The sequence below is a fragment of the Ctenocephalides felis genome, unplaced genomic scaffold (assembly GCF_003426905.1).
Source record: "Ctenocephalides felis isolate EL2017-DRISC unplaced genomic scaffold, ASM342690v1 CF-g0.4_SCAFFOLD_01604, whole genome shotgun sequence".
NCBI classification, from domain to species: domain Eukaryota; kingdom Metazoa; phylum Arthropoda; class Insecta; order Siphonaptera; family Pulicidae; genus Ctenocephalides; species Ctenocephalides felis.
The window spans coordinates 18,409,174-18,423,279 of record NW_020537758.1 but is presented as its reverse complement, the minus strand read 5'-3'; the positions used below and the strand labels follow the sequence as shown (position 1 = coordinate 18,423,279).

General features: G+C 30.1%; 1 protein-coding gene across 2 annotated transcripts in view; it reads left to right on the top strand.

Annotated features, from left to right (window-relative positions):
• Positions 1–14,106, top strand: part of LOC113372234 (unc-112-related protein) — a 47,714-nt gene that overhangs the window by 18,036 nt on the left and 15,572 nt on the right. The window contains exon 2 of one of the 2 annotated variants that reach the window (XM_026612560.1): positions 5,791–5,802. The exons of the other annotated variant lie outside the window; for it this stretch is intronic. Within the exon in view, the coding sequence (XP_026468345.1) occupies positions 5,791–5,802 (12 nt within the window). The remainder of the gene's footprint in view (positions 1–5,790; positions 5,803–14,106) is intronic. 2 annotated transcript variants of the gene reach the window in all.

Genomic DNA, 14,106 nt, shown 5'->3' with positions numbered 1-14,106 from the left:
ATAAATCAACCCACATATGTTCAGACTTTTGCCATCCCACGAGTCGTAGGACGGATATCTTTAGAAGTTAGACATGAATGCACCAGTTGAATAGATACATTTCACCTAAATTTTTAACTAATTTTTTTTCATAATTATTTTTTATATTTTTTACATTTATATCTGTTTTTTATCTAACTTTAGTATGATATGACAAGCATTCCATCTCCAAGGCACGGCTTGGTGTTAGATTGCGTAATATGATTCCGCTGGCACATTTCGCGATGTTATCATAATTAAATTATCTAACGCTAATCTCACAAGCTAATTACGTAAATGTTCTTCATTATTTTAATAAAGTATACTCTGTAGTATTCATTTGATAATATAGTGAATACGATGTACACAAGGGCACGCTTTTAATGTACTTTAATCATGCAAAATTTTGTGATAACGCGAAAATGTGCAAAGTGAGGTTTCGGTAAATCAATTTTGTATTTCAAAAATTTTCATATGTAATTGATTCGAGTTGTATGATTTAATTTTTTTGTCTCTTTATTGATTTATTTGTTTTTTTTTGACAATTTAATATGATGCAGTAAAAGGTGTATATTTGAAAGTTTATTTTTCAATCTTTTGTTAGTTTTAAAGAGAGCGTTAATTGTAAAAGCACACACAGATCGCATGACAATTTTATGTGCCGTCGTAATATTTTCTACAAATAATATTTGTACGTGCAGTAAATATGAGATATGAAAGTATCATAACCCAAATTAGAAATGTAATGCAACAGTAATGTGTACACTCTATAATTTAGTGTTTATTTTTTGGATTTAATGATAGTATAAAAATAATAATAGATTTTACAAGTTACATATGTTAGCACTAACAAAAAGACACCGAATGTATTTTCTTACGATTATAAATTTATATTTTTCTTCAAATTTTATGCCATATCACTCAAACAGGTGCTTTGAACTCGCGAACATTCTTCAATATACAATCTTATGTAACAAACCTTATATGGACATGATGACTGGTTTAGAGTCAAAACTTTGTGGTATACTTGAAATTCCGTATTTAGCAAATTGTCTTTTAATTCCCATGACAATATGTTTTTGCTCCTGAAGATATTTATTATCATTGTCTTCGGAGAATACATTATTAAAAGCTATTTGGATAAATAAGATAAACCCACATGCAAAATAAATTTTGACTCTGAAAACAAAATCAGAGTGCCTATAAAATAAGACTTATAGATCAATTTCCAAATTTTGTGAAATTGTTTTCAATCAAAATTACAATTTCTATCTATGATCTTTCATCTCTATCAATTTCTATTTATGATCTGAGAAGAAAGCTTGATGATTTTGTTTATACATTTGACCTATAATATGTAGGAAACTTTCTTTGTCAAAGTAACATATTACTGCCATTTATTAGTACATTTTATTATGTAGATATCTATTTAGTAACTACTTTCTAATAAAATGTTCATTTTTGCAGGTAAGCAACATTTCTTGTAGCTGAGTGAAAAGGCTGTGGTAAGGTCAAATAATAGCAATTTGTTATAAATTATTCTATATTATAAATAAACATTTCTTAAAACTTTATAAGTTGATAAATATATTGGTATTAATTTTATTTTAAAAAGGGTATTTATAACAAAATAATATGAAACTACATTTGGTTATATTTTTTAACTTCCCATAGGGTAAGTTATTGTAATTGTCCAAAAATCGAAATTGAAAATTTTTACATTTCTCGACGTTTTGAAGGTTTCTAAACATTTTGGCATACCTCAGAACAAATGGATGTGTGTGTGTATGTATGTATGGATACAATTTTTCGGTTACGTTTTCGGGGGCACGGATCAACCGATTTGTATGGTTCAGAAAGCATTCGATTCCTATTGATAGGGAGATGTGCTGATTAGTTTTTGGAAAAGGCAGGTCCTGCAGTTACGGAGATAAAGAGCAAAGAGTGCAGAAAATAGAAATCGAATTTTTGAGAGAACGGAGTAACGATTTGAATGATCTAAAAAACATTCAATTAGTAATGATTGGCAGAAGTGGTTGTTAGTTTTTGGCCGAGGTAGGCCCAGACATTTTGAAGATACAGATCTAAATGTTAAAAAAATGACAGTTTTTGAGAGAACTAAGCGTCCGATTTAAAGGATTCAAAGAATTTTCTGCTTGTTTTAACAATATAATTGATTTTGAAAAAAAAAAAATTGTTTCAAAATATTTTTTTTTAAAATTTTTTTTTTTTCAAAAAAAATTTTTTTGTATATCGAAAATAAAACAGATTTTATTTTTAATTCTGACTAAAGTTCTAATATACTTTAAACAAATAATTTCAACTTTGCAATTAAGTTTATATAATTCTTATAATATTTGAAAACATTTAGTATTCCTCGAACATTTCGTTACGGTACGGGAAGTTCCAGAAATTTGCCTTAAGGACGATGCCATATACCCCACTAGTTATTATTTTAATCAATGTACATCATATGGCAACGTAATCAATTATATTATTAATAGTCGTCGACAAAATATCTCGTCTTTTACATTAACGAATTTGTATTAAAAACAATAGAATTGTTATACAAATATGGCCGTTGTGAAAAAATGAAGTGTTGATGAGCCAAAAAATAAACCATTATCAAAATTGCAAGATAAAATAATAATTATGTGAAGTGTTGATTAGATCTTATTTTATCCGAAATTAAAAAATGGAAGCTTATGATAAGATTATAATCATATCTGTACGAAATGTGGAGTCAACATCATGTGAATCTAAATTATATTATCAATATTCAAGAATTGTTGATGGCAGGAGTAATAGAGAAAAATTTAGTAGTTTGCATATATTTCTGCAGTTTTGTTACCACATATATTTTCATTTCATAATATTTAATAAAGTCTATCTTTATTAATGAAGACCCTTTATTAAACATGTTACAGTGATTCTAAATTTAAACCACCATAATATTGATATTTTTTGAGTCATTGAATAAAGTAAATTATATGATAAGGGGATATCGTTTACAAGTATTGTTGGTGGTAGGAGTAATAGAGAAAAAATTTAGTAGTTTGTATATATTTCTGTAGTTTTGTTATTTCCAGTAGTCATTGCGTAACTTTAATATACTAGAGATTAGTCTTGGTAATTCCGAGCGTACGTTCAGTTGTTTCCTGATCTCTTCAGCTATTACCTCGCGAATCGTCGCTTCTGGCCAGCCAGCGGCTTCCATTACAAGACATTACATGTTGTATCATATATCTCTCGATAACGTTTGACAGTTTTATTGTATCAAATGCCAATAAAAGGCGTAGTCAATAATAACGACTTCACTTGCAATCTCGATCGTTTTGTTAGCTCTGTCAACTATCCGCCGGCTGCGTAGTACATATTTGCGTTTCCATAAAAAGCTCGAGGCATTCCTCGTCCATGCGACAAGAGCTGTAAGTTTGCATCAAACGTGGGATAGGCATTTCTGACAGGTTTCCTGTATAAGCATATTGTTGTCTTTTGTCACACGGCAAACAAAACGGACCACAATGATCTACAAAAGTAAAATAATAGGCTTTCTGTGCCAGAACAGGGATAGCAAAGGCAAAAATGGTAGGCAAGTTTGGGAAAATTTTATTATGAACACCTGAGTTTTTTAATTGTACGTTCAAATTTTATCGACTACCTTGCATTTTAATTATTTGGAATCAGGAAATAAATTTTGGATGGTAGATAAAATTATGTTCAGGTGTTGGCTTGCGGTAGGATAAGTGATTTTTTTCACTCAACAAGTATATTTCTCCTGCCTCTTTATTTCTCACCATTTATTTTTAATATAGGCACATCATATTTTATTAAATATTTATTATATATCTACAATATTAGGAGTAGGATCGTTAGAAGCTAATAGGATGACTGTTAGTCATTTTGTGAATAGGATAGATAAAATATTATTAAGGGGGTATTCTAGTGTAGAAATTCAAAAAAATCGATTTTTTTTATTTCATATTTTCAAAGTTTAACTACCTAAGAATATGGGTACGAGAAGGCTTTTGAAAATTTGGGTTACTTTCGGAGATATAAGCATTTTACTGACTCGGTCTTAATACTGGTTTGGCTTCACGCAAAACTTTAAATGCGTTTTTCTCAGAACAGACTTTTTCAGTACTTTTGACACGATTTCTCGAGTTCTACTCGAACGATTCACTTGAAATGTTCAGAGAGTCTTGTTTATAGACCTATCTATAGCCCTAACTAGGATTATGCCCAAATTCCAATTTTTACTATTTTTAAAAAATTCGAGAAACTCAAAAAAACAGTAAAAAAACACTTTTTTTTCAAACAGTCGCCAGTTTGTAAAAAAATTTTTTTACTCATCGCTAGTCGGGCGATTGCGACATCACTGTAGATTGATAATATTTTTATTTCTTTTATTTCGGATGGCTAGGAGGGCTGAAATCATGTCAAGACTGAAGCCAATTTTTTGTGACCCCCGCTTCATCAGCTGCCAGTTTTTTCAATTTTCAACTTTTTTTTTAAATTTTTGTATTGTATTTTAATAATATTAATACACAACTTTATTTACGACAATTTAAAAATAACCTAAAATCCATCGCTCTACACTAGAATACCCCCTCAAGAAAATATCTTAGATATTGAGAAAAATCAAAAGACTTTCTTCAGTCATACTCGACGCAAACAATGTAGCTTACAGAGAAATAATATTCCTTACAATGTTTATATTTAACTGACCCATTTGAGTAATCAATCAATAATGATACATTGAAGAATTTGTCTCAGACAGCCGACTGTCATAAAAGTGTTTATAGAACGTCACGCGGAAAACTCAAACTAATTGATGTGGTACACATAGTGGAAGAGCTGCTAGATAGTTAGAAAAAATGTCCTTTCATAAATATAAATTTATTTTATAAATATAATTAAAAACAATGCTCTTTTATTTAATTTTAGCTGAAAAATGTCAATATATCCTAAAATTAGGCATGACTAAAATAACAGGTTGGTTTATGTCAACTTTGTTCAAAAGTTGATTGAAAGCCAATTTTTAAAACATAAGCAGTTCTTGAACTAATTAAGTCTTTTGCAATCATAATATTATTTTTGGGATGATCTCAGAATATTCATAAATATATAAATATACTATCAATATTGTTGAGATATTCCGCAGCAATTATATACATACTTTTAGTTAATGTTGACACTTCATGTTCAACTTTCAGTTTTTTTTCAATTATTTCTGCCAATGCCAATTTTTTATTTTTGTTTTGTAAAAATTATATTTCAGCATCTGGACTTAATTCTTGTAGATCAGCAAATTTTTAAGAGTACTTAGAATGTTGCAATCGCATGTCATTCCATTTGGACGACAGGGTAATAACTGCCAATATAAATAATCTTTTATAACTATTCAAATTTAGCAATACCGTAATAAATAATTGGCATTTGAACGAATTCCACATAAATCATTATTATTACGGCTATATAGTTCTATTTTCATTTCCGAAGTACTTCATCCAGCTTCCAGCTTCAACCGACTTCCAAGTGCTTCATTCGAATTCCAATAGCCATTGGGCAGATGAAGCCGAATGTCTAAATTTAAACATTATGGTTTCACGTTTATACAGCAACAGAGTATTCACATACTAAACACCACGTGCATTTCAAATGTTTATACAGAACTATAAATAGTAACGGTTTTACAGGGCTTCGCGAGAAATGATTAGCAGTAAAAAATGTATAACGATCGAAAATAAACTGAATGAGGAATGAGATGAGAACTACCTTCCGGTTCAACAACTTTCACATGTTTATTGTGGATAACGAAATTATACCTTAAGGAGCACAACTAGTGTGAAATTTTCAAAAAATCGAATTTTCAAATATTTCAATAGCTTATACCTTTAAATATAACATACCAAAATTTTAAATCGATATCTTAAATAGTTTTTGAGTCACAGCCATTTAAAGAGTATATATATAGTATAACGATCATTTTATCTTTAAACGAGTTTTTCTCGAAACAGCATTATCCGAATTTGCTGCAGCGATTACTTAAAAACAAATGATACGATTACTATCAATTTTTTTTACATGTTCTATATATAGTTCTCCGTAAAATGAACTATCGATTTTTTGATCGGATCAAAAATCGAATTTTGGCAGTCCAAAAACGACCAAAATTTTTGGTAAAATTCGACTTTTTTTTAAAAAAAACGCCGTCATTTTGTCAATTTTTGATTTTTTTTCTTTATCGTAGTTCATTTTACAGATAATATTATCTAGTTTAACGAGATTTTTTTTTAAATTTCATCCATGCAGAAGGCCGTCATCACTGCAGCAGTGAAGGGCCTTTCTTTGTCCGCGCCGTTGGAGATCGATGATAACTTAAAAAATATTTAATTTTTTTCTTAAAAAATTTTACTATGTATTCTTAAAACATGTATAAATATATTCCTAAAATTTTGAAATGATTGATAAAGTAGTTTTTTTAATATAAATTCCCAAAAATCTCCTTTTTTTTTAGGCGGTTACATTAGTTGTGCCCCTTAAAACAACAACTTAAATTTTTTTATAATAAAATTCATGAAGCCAAAAACAATTATATTCTCATTATCCATTTTCGTTATGTAATCTTTTGCTTATTAATTATATAATAATCAATTTCATAAATATTTATATTACGTTATAGCTATGTTTATAATAGAACATGTTGTGGGAATTAATAAATGACCTGCAATGCAGAATGTAATCTGAAACCAATTAACTGCAATTAAAACAAATTATCGATACTGGCATGTAACACATATTAGGTTATCGGTGTCAAGGAAGTTCTAATCTAAAATTTGGAAACCAGTTCAAAATACTAAAAAAAACTTGATGATAATATAAATACTGCATTTAGTGAATCCTAAAAATAGGAATTAAATTATGTGAATCAACTAACAGGTATGCCTGATAATTAATACAAGTATGTCACTTATCAGATCTCAAATTTTAGTGATCAACTTGACCTTTCCCACAAAATCCCACATAGCGATTTATCGGCAATAATACACCAATTATGGCAGTCATGACCTCTCCTATAAAACAAATAATTGTGTTACGAAATCGACCCTGTCTGTCTCATAAGCATTTATATCGCATTTCTGTCATTTGATACTCTTTGCCATAATAACATCCCACCAGCTGGCCGTCACAATGTAATCGTATGCATATGGTGACCAGTTCCGTCGATATCAATTATGGATTGTATAGGAATAATAATAAATATTTATTATTATCAATAAAACGCGGCGTAATTGAAATGTTATGCGGACACAAGAATTAATTTTGAGAAATAATAATGAAGATTAGGAAGTTGGAACAACTTGAGATGAGGATGTCCCTGGCTGGTGGGTGTCGAACCTCTGACAGGAAATTTAGAATACATTATATTAATAATTTTATATCGATTCGAGATTATTTACAACGCATTATTATTGCAGTGTGTATTGTTGTTTATACAACGGTATTTATTTCTGATAAGCAAGTGCACATACTGGTTTTTAATTGACATTAATGTTATAGGTTACAGATAAAGATATACATATACGCTTTTGCTTTATGAACAGTTTGGTCTTTTGCTTTGAAACTATTCACGCTAATAAATGAGGACCATTATGGAGATGTTAAGTTCGTTGGCATGTTTATGGTCTTAGAAATTTACTTGATAGTATGATATGTGATAATAGAGATACGCTGATGCAAAGACAAATTGACAAAGAAAGGTATTATGTGGATATATGAATTATTTCTTAGCTCAATGAATCGAACATACTGATAGTCACTACATAAATTGATGTAGAAAGCTTTGTGTATATTTGATTAACCTGAATAGTCTTACGAGCTTTCAATGTTGAAATATCCTTACTTTAATATTACATTAAATTATATAAGCCTAAAAAATCTTTTTATTTAATTCGATTTTTATATCATTTTATATAGCCGCTAGATTCAATGAGAAAAAGTTTGAATATCAATTTTAAAATATTTAAACAAAAACAGCAAACCTTCTTCTTTTTTATTTGATTATATTCTGGATTGTAATATCCTAAATATAATATATAACTGAACTAAATCAAGAATTGGATATAAATATATTTATAATATTCTAATCCAAATACTAACAAATTCCTTAGTACTTAGTACTAAGCAAGTTTTATGCCCATCAAATATAAAACTCACGTTACTTTTTAAAGGTATCGCTGCAACCTTACATCCGGGTATATCAAAAGTATCACAATTACAACTAATTGTGGTTTTTAAACCAATTTTTGTTAACTTTCTCCACTCCATTTACAAAGAAATGACACGTTATTATCATAATTATATGTACTCATCAGAAATTCAACGATTCAAAATGCACGGGCACGTTCTTGTGTTTAACATGCGGGTTTTTATGGAAATACGGACATTGTGCGGTAACTGGAATCACTGTGCATACATGTTCGGAAGGGATAATAAATTTTAATTTGTCCCCGTCAAAATACCCACATGAACTGATTCAGTATTTACCCTTTGGGAAGTGAATCTCTGGGTTAAAGAGTAATTGCACACAATAACAGGGCCCCAGTATGTATTACAAGTAAGAAACAGATGATGAGTTAAATCTATGCTATAGGCTAAACTCTTTAAATTTTATGTTTTTTTTTTCAATTCGTATAAAATATTCCATCCATCGTTATATCGATAAAAAAGTACGTGTTGTCGTCCTATAATCGGATTACAGTCTGGGTGAAGACACATTTACAAGAAAAAGTTAAAAGCAAAAAGGACTAACGACGCGACTTATTGGATTTGAACGGTACTCAACAGTCTTAAAATACATTTGCCTGTTGTCCACACATATAACAAAGTATAGTGTGAAGATTTCAGACTGTTGGTAAACAAAATAATTAAAATGTACAATCGCAACGAATTTAGAGTACTTTGCTAATAAAATATTAAGAGCTAGACTGCAGAGTATATCGGTTGAATACTCATACTTGTATCGAATGATACTTCAGATCTGAAAATCTTCCATCTTAATAAATGATATTTCAGAGAAAAAAGTTGTACATACATTATTACAATTTATTAACTTCCCGTAGGGTAAGTTATTGTAATCGTCCAAAAATCGATTTTGAAAATTTGTACGTTTTTTACGTTTTGAAGGTTTCTGAACATTTTGGCATACCTCAGAAAATATTGATGTGTGTGTGAGTGTATGTAAAGATACAATTTTTCGTCCACGTTTTTGAGCGCACGGTTCAACCGATTCGAATGATTCAAAAAACATTCGATTCTTGTTGGTAGGGAGATGTGCTGATTAGTTTTTGGCAAAGGCAGGTTCAGCCGTTTTGGAGATACGTAGGAAAGAGTGCAGAAAATAGAAATGGAGTTTTTGAGAGAACGGAGTATCCGATTTAAATGATCTAAAAAACATTCAATTTTCAATGATTGGGAAAAGAGGTTATTAGTTTTTAGCAAAGGCAGGTCCAGCCATTTTGAAGATACAGAGCTAAATGTGCAAAAAATTGCAGTTTTTGAGAGAACTAAGCGTGCGATTTGAATTATTCAAAGAATTTTGTGCTTGTTTCAACAATATAATAGCTTTTGGAAAGAACCATTTTTTTGTTTCTATTTTTTTTTCAGGAATTTTTTTTTGTATATCGAAAATAATTCAGATTTTAATGTGAACTCTGTTCTAATATACCTTAAAAAAATAATTTCAACATTTTAATTCCGTTTATATAATTCTTAGAAATATTAGACAATGTTACAATATTTTTAAAAATGTATATGGAAACATTTAATATTCTTCGAACATTTTGTTACGATACGGGAAGTTACAGCAATTTGCCTTAAGGCACGATGCCATACACCCCTAGTTACAATTTGTTAACTTCCCGTAGGGTAAGTTATAGTAATCGTCCAAAAATCGAAATCAAAAATTTTTACATTTCTCGACGTTTTGAAGGTTTCTGAACATTTTGGCATACTTCAGAAAAAATGGATGTGTGTGTGTGTGTGTGTGTTTTGTATGTCCGCTTTTTTTCGTCCACGTTTTCGGGCGCACGGATCAACCGATTTGAATGGTTTAAAAAACATTCGATTCCTATTGATAGGGAGATGTGCTGATTAGTTTTTGGCAAAGGCAGGTCCAGCCGTTACGGAGATATGGAGCAAAGAGTGCAAAAAATAGAAAGCGAATTTTTGAGAGAACGGATCAACCGATTTGAATGGTTTAAAAAACACTCGATTCCTATTGATAGGGAGATGTGCTGATTAGTTTTTGGCAAAGGTAGGCCCAGAGGTTTCGGAGTTACAGAGCTAAATTAAAAAAAATGGCTGTTTTTGAGAGAACTAAGCGTCCGATTTAAATGATTCAAAGAACTTTCTGCTTTTTTCAACAAAACAATTGATTTTGGAAAAAAAAAATTTTTGTTTCTAATTTTTTTTCAAAAAAATTTTTTTGTAATTTTGGACTAAAAATTCAAAAAATCACCCAAGCTAAGCACAGTCTAAGCGCCACTCTGGTACAAATGTTTACCCAAGTGCGTTTAGACTGTTTGTGTACTGGAGCACTTTTCCAATTTTGTGAAAATTATTGAAAAATGTGAAAATGCCGCCAAGCTGAGCACAGTATAAGTGAAAATATCGCACAGAATTATTTGCAAATGCGTTTAGACTGTGACTATGCGGGAGCACTTTTTCAATTTTGTGGAAATTTGGCAACTATTTTTTTTTTTTGAAATTTGATTCGAAATGAAATGACGATTGTTAATGTTCTGGAGGTGATAAATTGATTTATTTATAATTAACTTTCCGTAGGGTAAGTTATAGTAATCGCACAAAAATCGAAAATGAAAATTTTTATATATCTTTACGTTTCAAAGGTTTCTGAATATATTGGCATACCTTAGAGAAAATTGATGTATGTGTGTGTATGTGTGTGTGTGCGTGCATTTGTGTGTGTTCAGATACAAATTTTCGTCGACGATTTCGGGAATCGGGATGAAGCAATTTGAATAATTCAAAAACATTTTACTTGCATTATCAAGATGAAGATTTGATGAAATTTTTATGAAATTAGGTCTAGCGGTTTCGGAGATCTAGTAAAAAAAGTAAAAAAAAATAACATTTGGCGGTCAACAATAATCATTAAGGTGCGTCCACACCTAACGAACGAACACGAACGAACATAAAAGAACGTACCAGAACGAACGGCAACAGCATAGTGTGGACGCCACAACGATCACGAACGAACATAAACAAACATGGCGAGCAATGTTCCGCAACTTGTCGGTACATCAAAGGGAATTGTTCGTTCATGTTTGAACTCGTATGTGCAGTGTGGACGTCTCAACGAACGCAAACGAACATTTTTGTTTTAATAATTTTAATAATTTAATAATAATTTTTTAATAATTTAATAATAATGTTAATAATTTTAATGTTTGAAAATTTTAATAATATTTACTTCTAATTATTGTGTACAGTTTGAAAATTTTGAATAAATTATGTAATGGTCAAATGACGTAATTCTATCATTCATAAATGAAATAGAAAAGTTTCCTATAATATGGGAGACTAAAGACCCTTTTTATAAAATTATTAAAAAAAAAAACGATGCTTGGGAAAGTGTAGGCAAAACGTTTGGGATGTCAGAAGCTGCAGTAAAGAAGAAATTGCAGTCATAGATAAAAGAAGAGTATGATTGCAGTCTTTACAAGTAAATATTAAACTTGTTATCATACATAGACATTCAACATATATGTTGAGGATGAGAGTATGAAAATTGAGTATAGTTAGCTCAAGCCTGGAATGTTCAGCTTGCTCCGAATATGAATGCTGAGGAAAGAAAACGACTCAAAATATAAATATTAAATACAAAAACTGAGTGAAATTAATTGAATAATTTATTTACAGTATATTTACAAAATATACACGAACAAAAATCACACAAAAACCAGTGAAAATGCCGTATGATTAAAGCTTACATCCATATCAATAATAAAACTGACGCTTCACGGAACATCTACGAACAACGAAAATTCAAGCGCTCACTGCTTTTAAGCGCTTGTTCAAGTTCGATTGGAATTTTTCGCGTTCGTTCGTGTTCCTGTTCGTTCTTCTTTGTATTTTCTTGTTCGACATGTTCGTTCGTGTTCGTTCGTTAGGTGTGGACGCACCTTTAGACATTAGACATATGCACATCAAATTATCAGATATTTTATAGAGATTTTAACAATGAGTATACATTTTGTTAACATTCCTATGGGTTCCGTACCAATGCTTATGCGTTAGACAGCGACGCGGCGCTTACGCGCTTCGATATTTAGTCTCTATGCATTAAAGCAGTACGATTGCTTTGAAAAAAAGTTCAAAATTTCCAAAATATTTCAAAATAAATTTTTCAACAAAAACTTTTGTCAAAAATTTATATAGTTCCTCAAAAATCTATTTTTTTAGAGTAAATTTTTTTAAAAAATGTTAATCTTTTCAAAAAAAAAATAATTTTTGGTACGGGAAGTTCCAGCAATTTGCCTTAAGGCACGATGCCATGCGCCCCACTAGTTAGTGTTTTATTTTATATCCTTAGAATCGTCAAAATAAATTTGATGATTGATAAAGATCATAACATAGATAACTCTCTGCAAATAATGATCATTTTTTGGAAAGTTATTCAGAATATAAAGTTTAATTGGCTTTTTTTAATAGTGATGTCATTTATGATAATGTTAGCTTTATAATAATAATTGATTAAATTGACAAATAAATTCACTTGATATCTTACTAGACTCCTCCTCTTCCTTGTGATATTTCTTAAATTTTCTCTTAAGGGGGAGAAAGTCCAAAATTCTTTGAAAATCGATCACGTGGCTAATGCACCCCTCCCTAAAAATTTTGCTCTATGGAATTTTTGAACTAAATTTACCTAGATTTATATCAGACATCATATTATGCTTTCAATAGGTCTCCAGTACCTTTCTCTATATTTCAGCAGATGCCCATTATTGAAACAAATCCGAGACATTTACAGAGTTTTGTAGTGAAAAATCACATCGTTTTCTTTCAAAAAGCCTTATCGAACGAAAAGTCAGTCTGATTTAGCGAAGCTACTTTGTGATGAGCTGAGTGATTTACGAGCGGAAATTAGTAGCATTATGTTCAGAGCCAAGATCAGAGGCCGAATGGACGTTTTTGTTCTTTGACTGATTAAAATCACGGATTACATTTGTTTTATGCTAATTTGATCTATACTATTGGATTGATAAATCGATACGTAGGTAATTGAAACATAGGTAATTAACATACATTTTCATTAAGGGGCACAACTAGTGTAACCGCCTAAAAAAACAGTGATTTTTGGGAATTTATATTAAAAAAACTACTTTATCAATCATTTCAAAATTTTAGGAATATATTTATACATGTATACATTGAAGAAAAAAATTAAATATTTTTTAAGTTATCATCGATCTCCAACGGCGCGACAAAAAAGGCCCTTCACTGCTGCAGTGATTCCGGCCTTCTATGTGCATGAAGTTTAAAAAAAAAATTTCGTCAAACTAGATAATATTGTCTGTAAAATGAACTACGATAAAAAAAAATCAAAAATTGACAAAATGACGGCGTTTTTTAAAAAAAAGTCGTATTTTACACAAAATTTTGGTCGTTTTTAGACTGCCAAAATTCGATTTTTGGTCCGATCAAAAAATCGATAGTTCATTTTACGGAGAACTATATATAGAACATTTAAAAAAAAAATGATAGTGATCAGATCATTTGTTTTTGAGTAATTGCTGCAGCAAATTCGGAAAATGCTGTTTCGAGAAAAACGCGGTTAAAGATTAAATGATCGTTACACTATATATTTAATATATATACTCTTTAAATGGCTGTAGCTCAAAAACTATTTAAGATATCGATTTAAAATTTTGGTATATTATTTTTAACGGTATAACCTATCAAAATATGGAAAAATTGAAAATTCGATTTTTTTAAAATTTCACAATTTTATTATTTAATTTAAATAAAGTCTATCTTTATTATATCATAATGTTATCA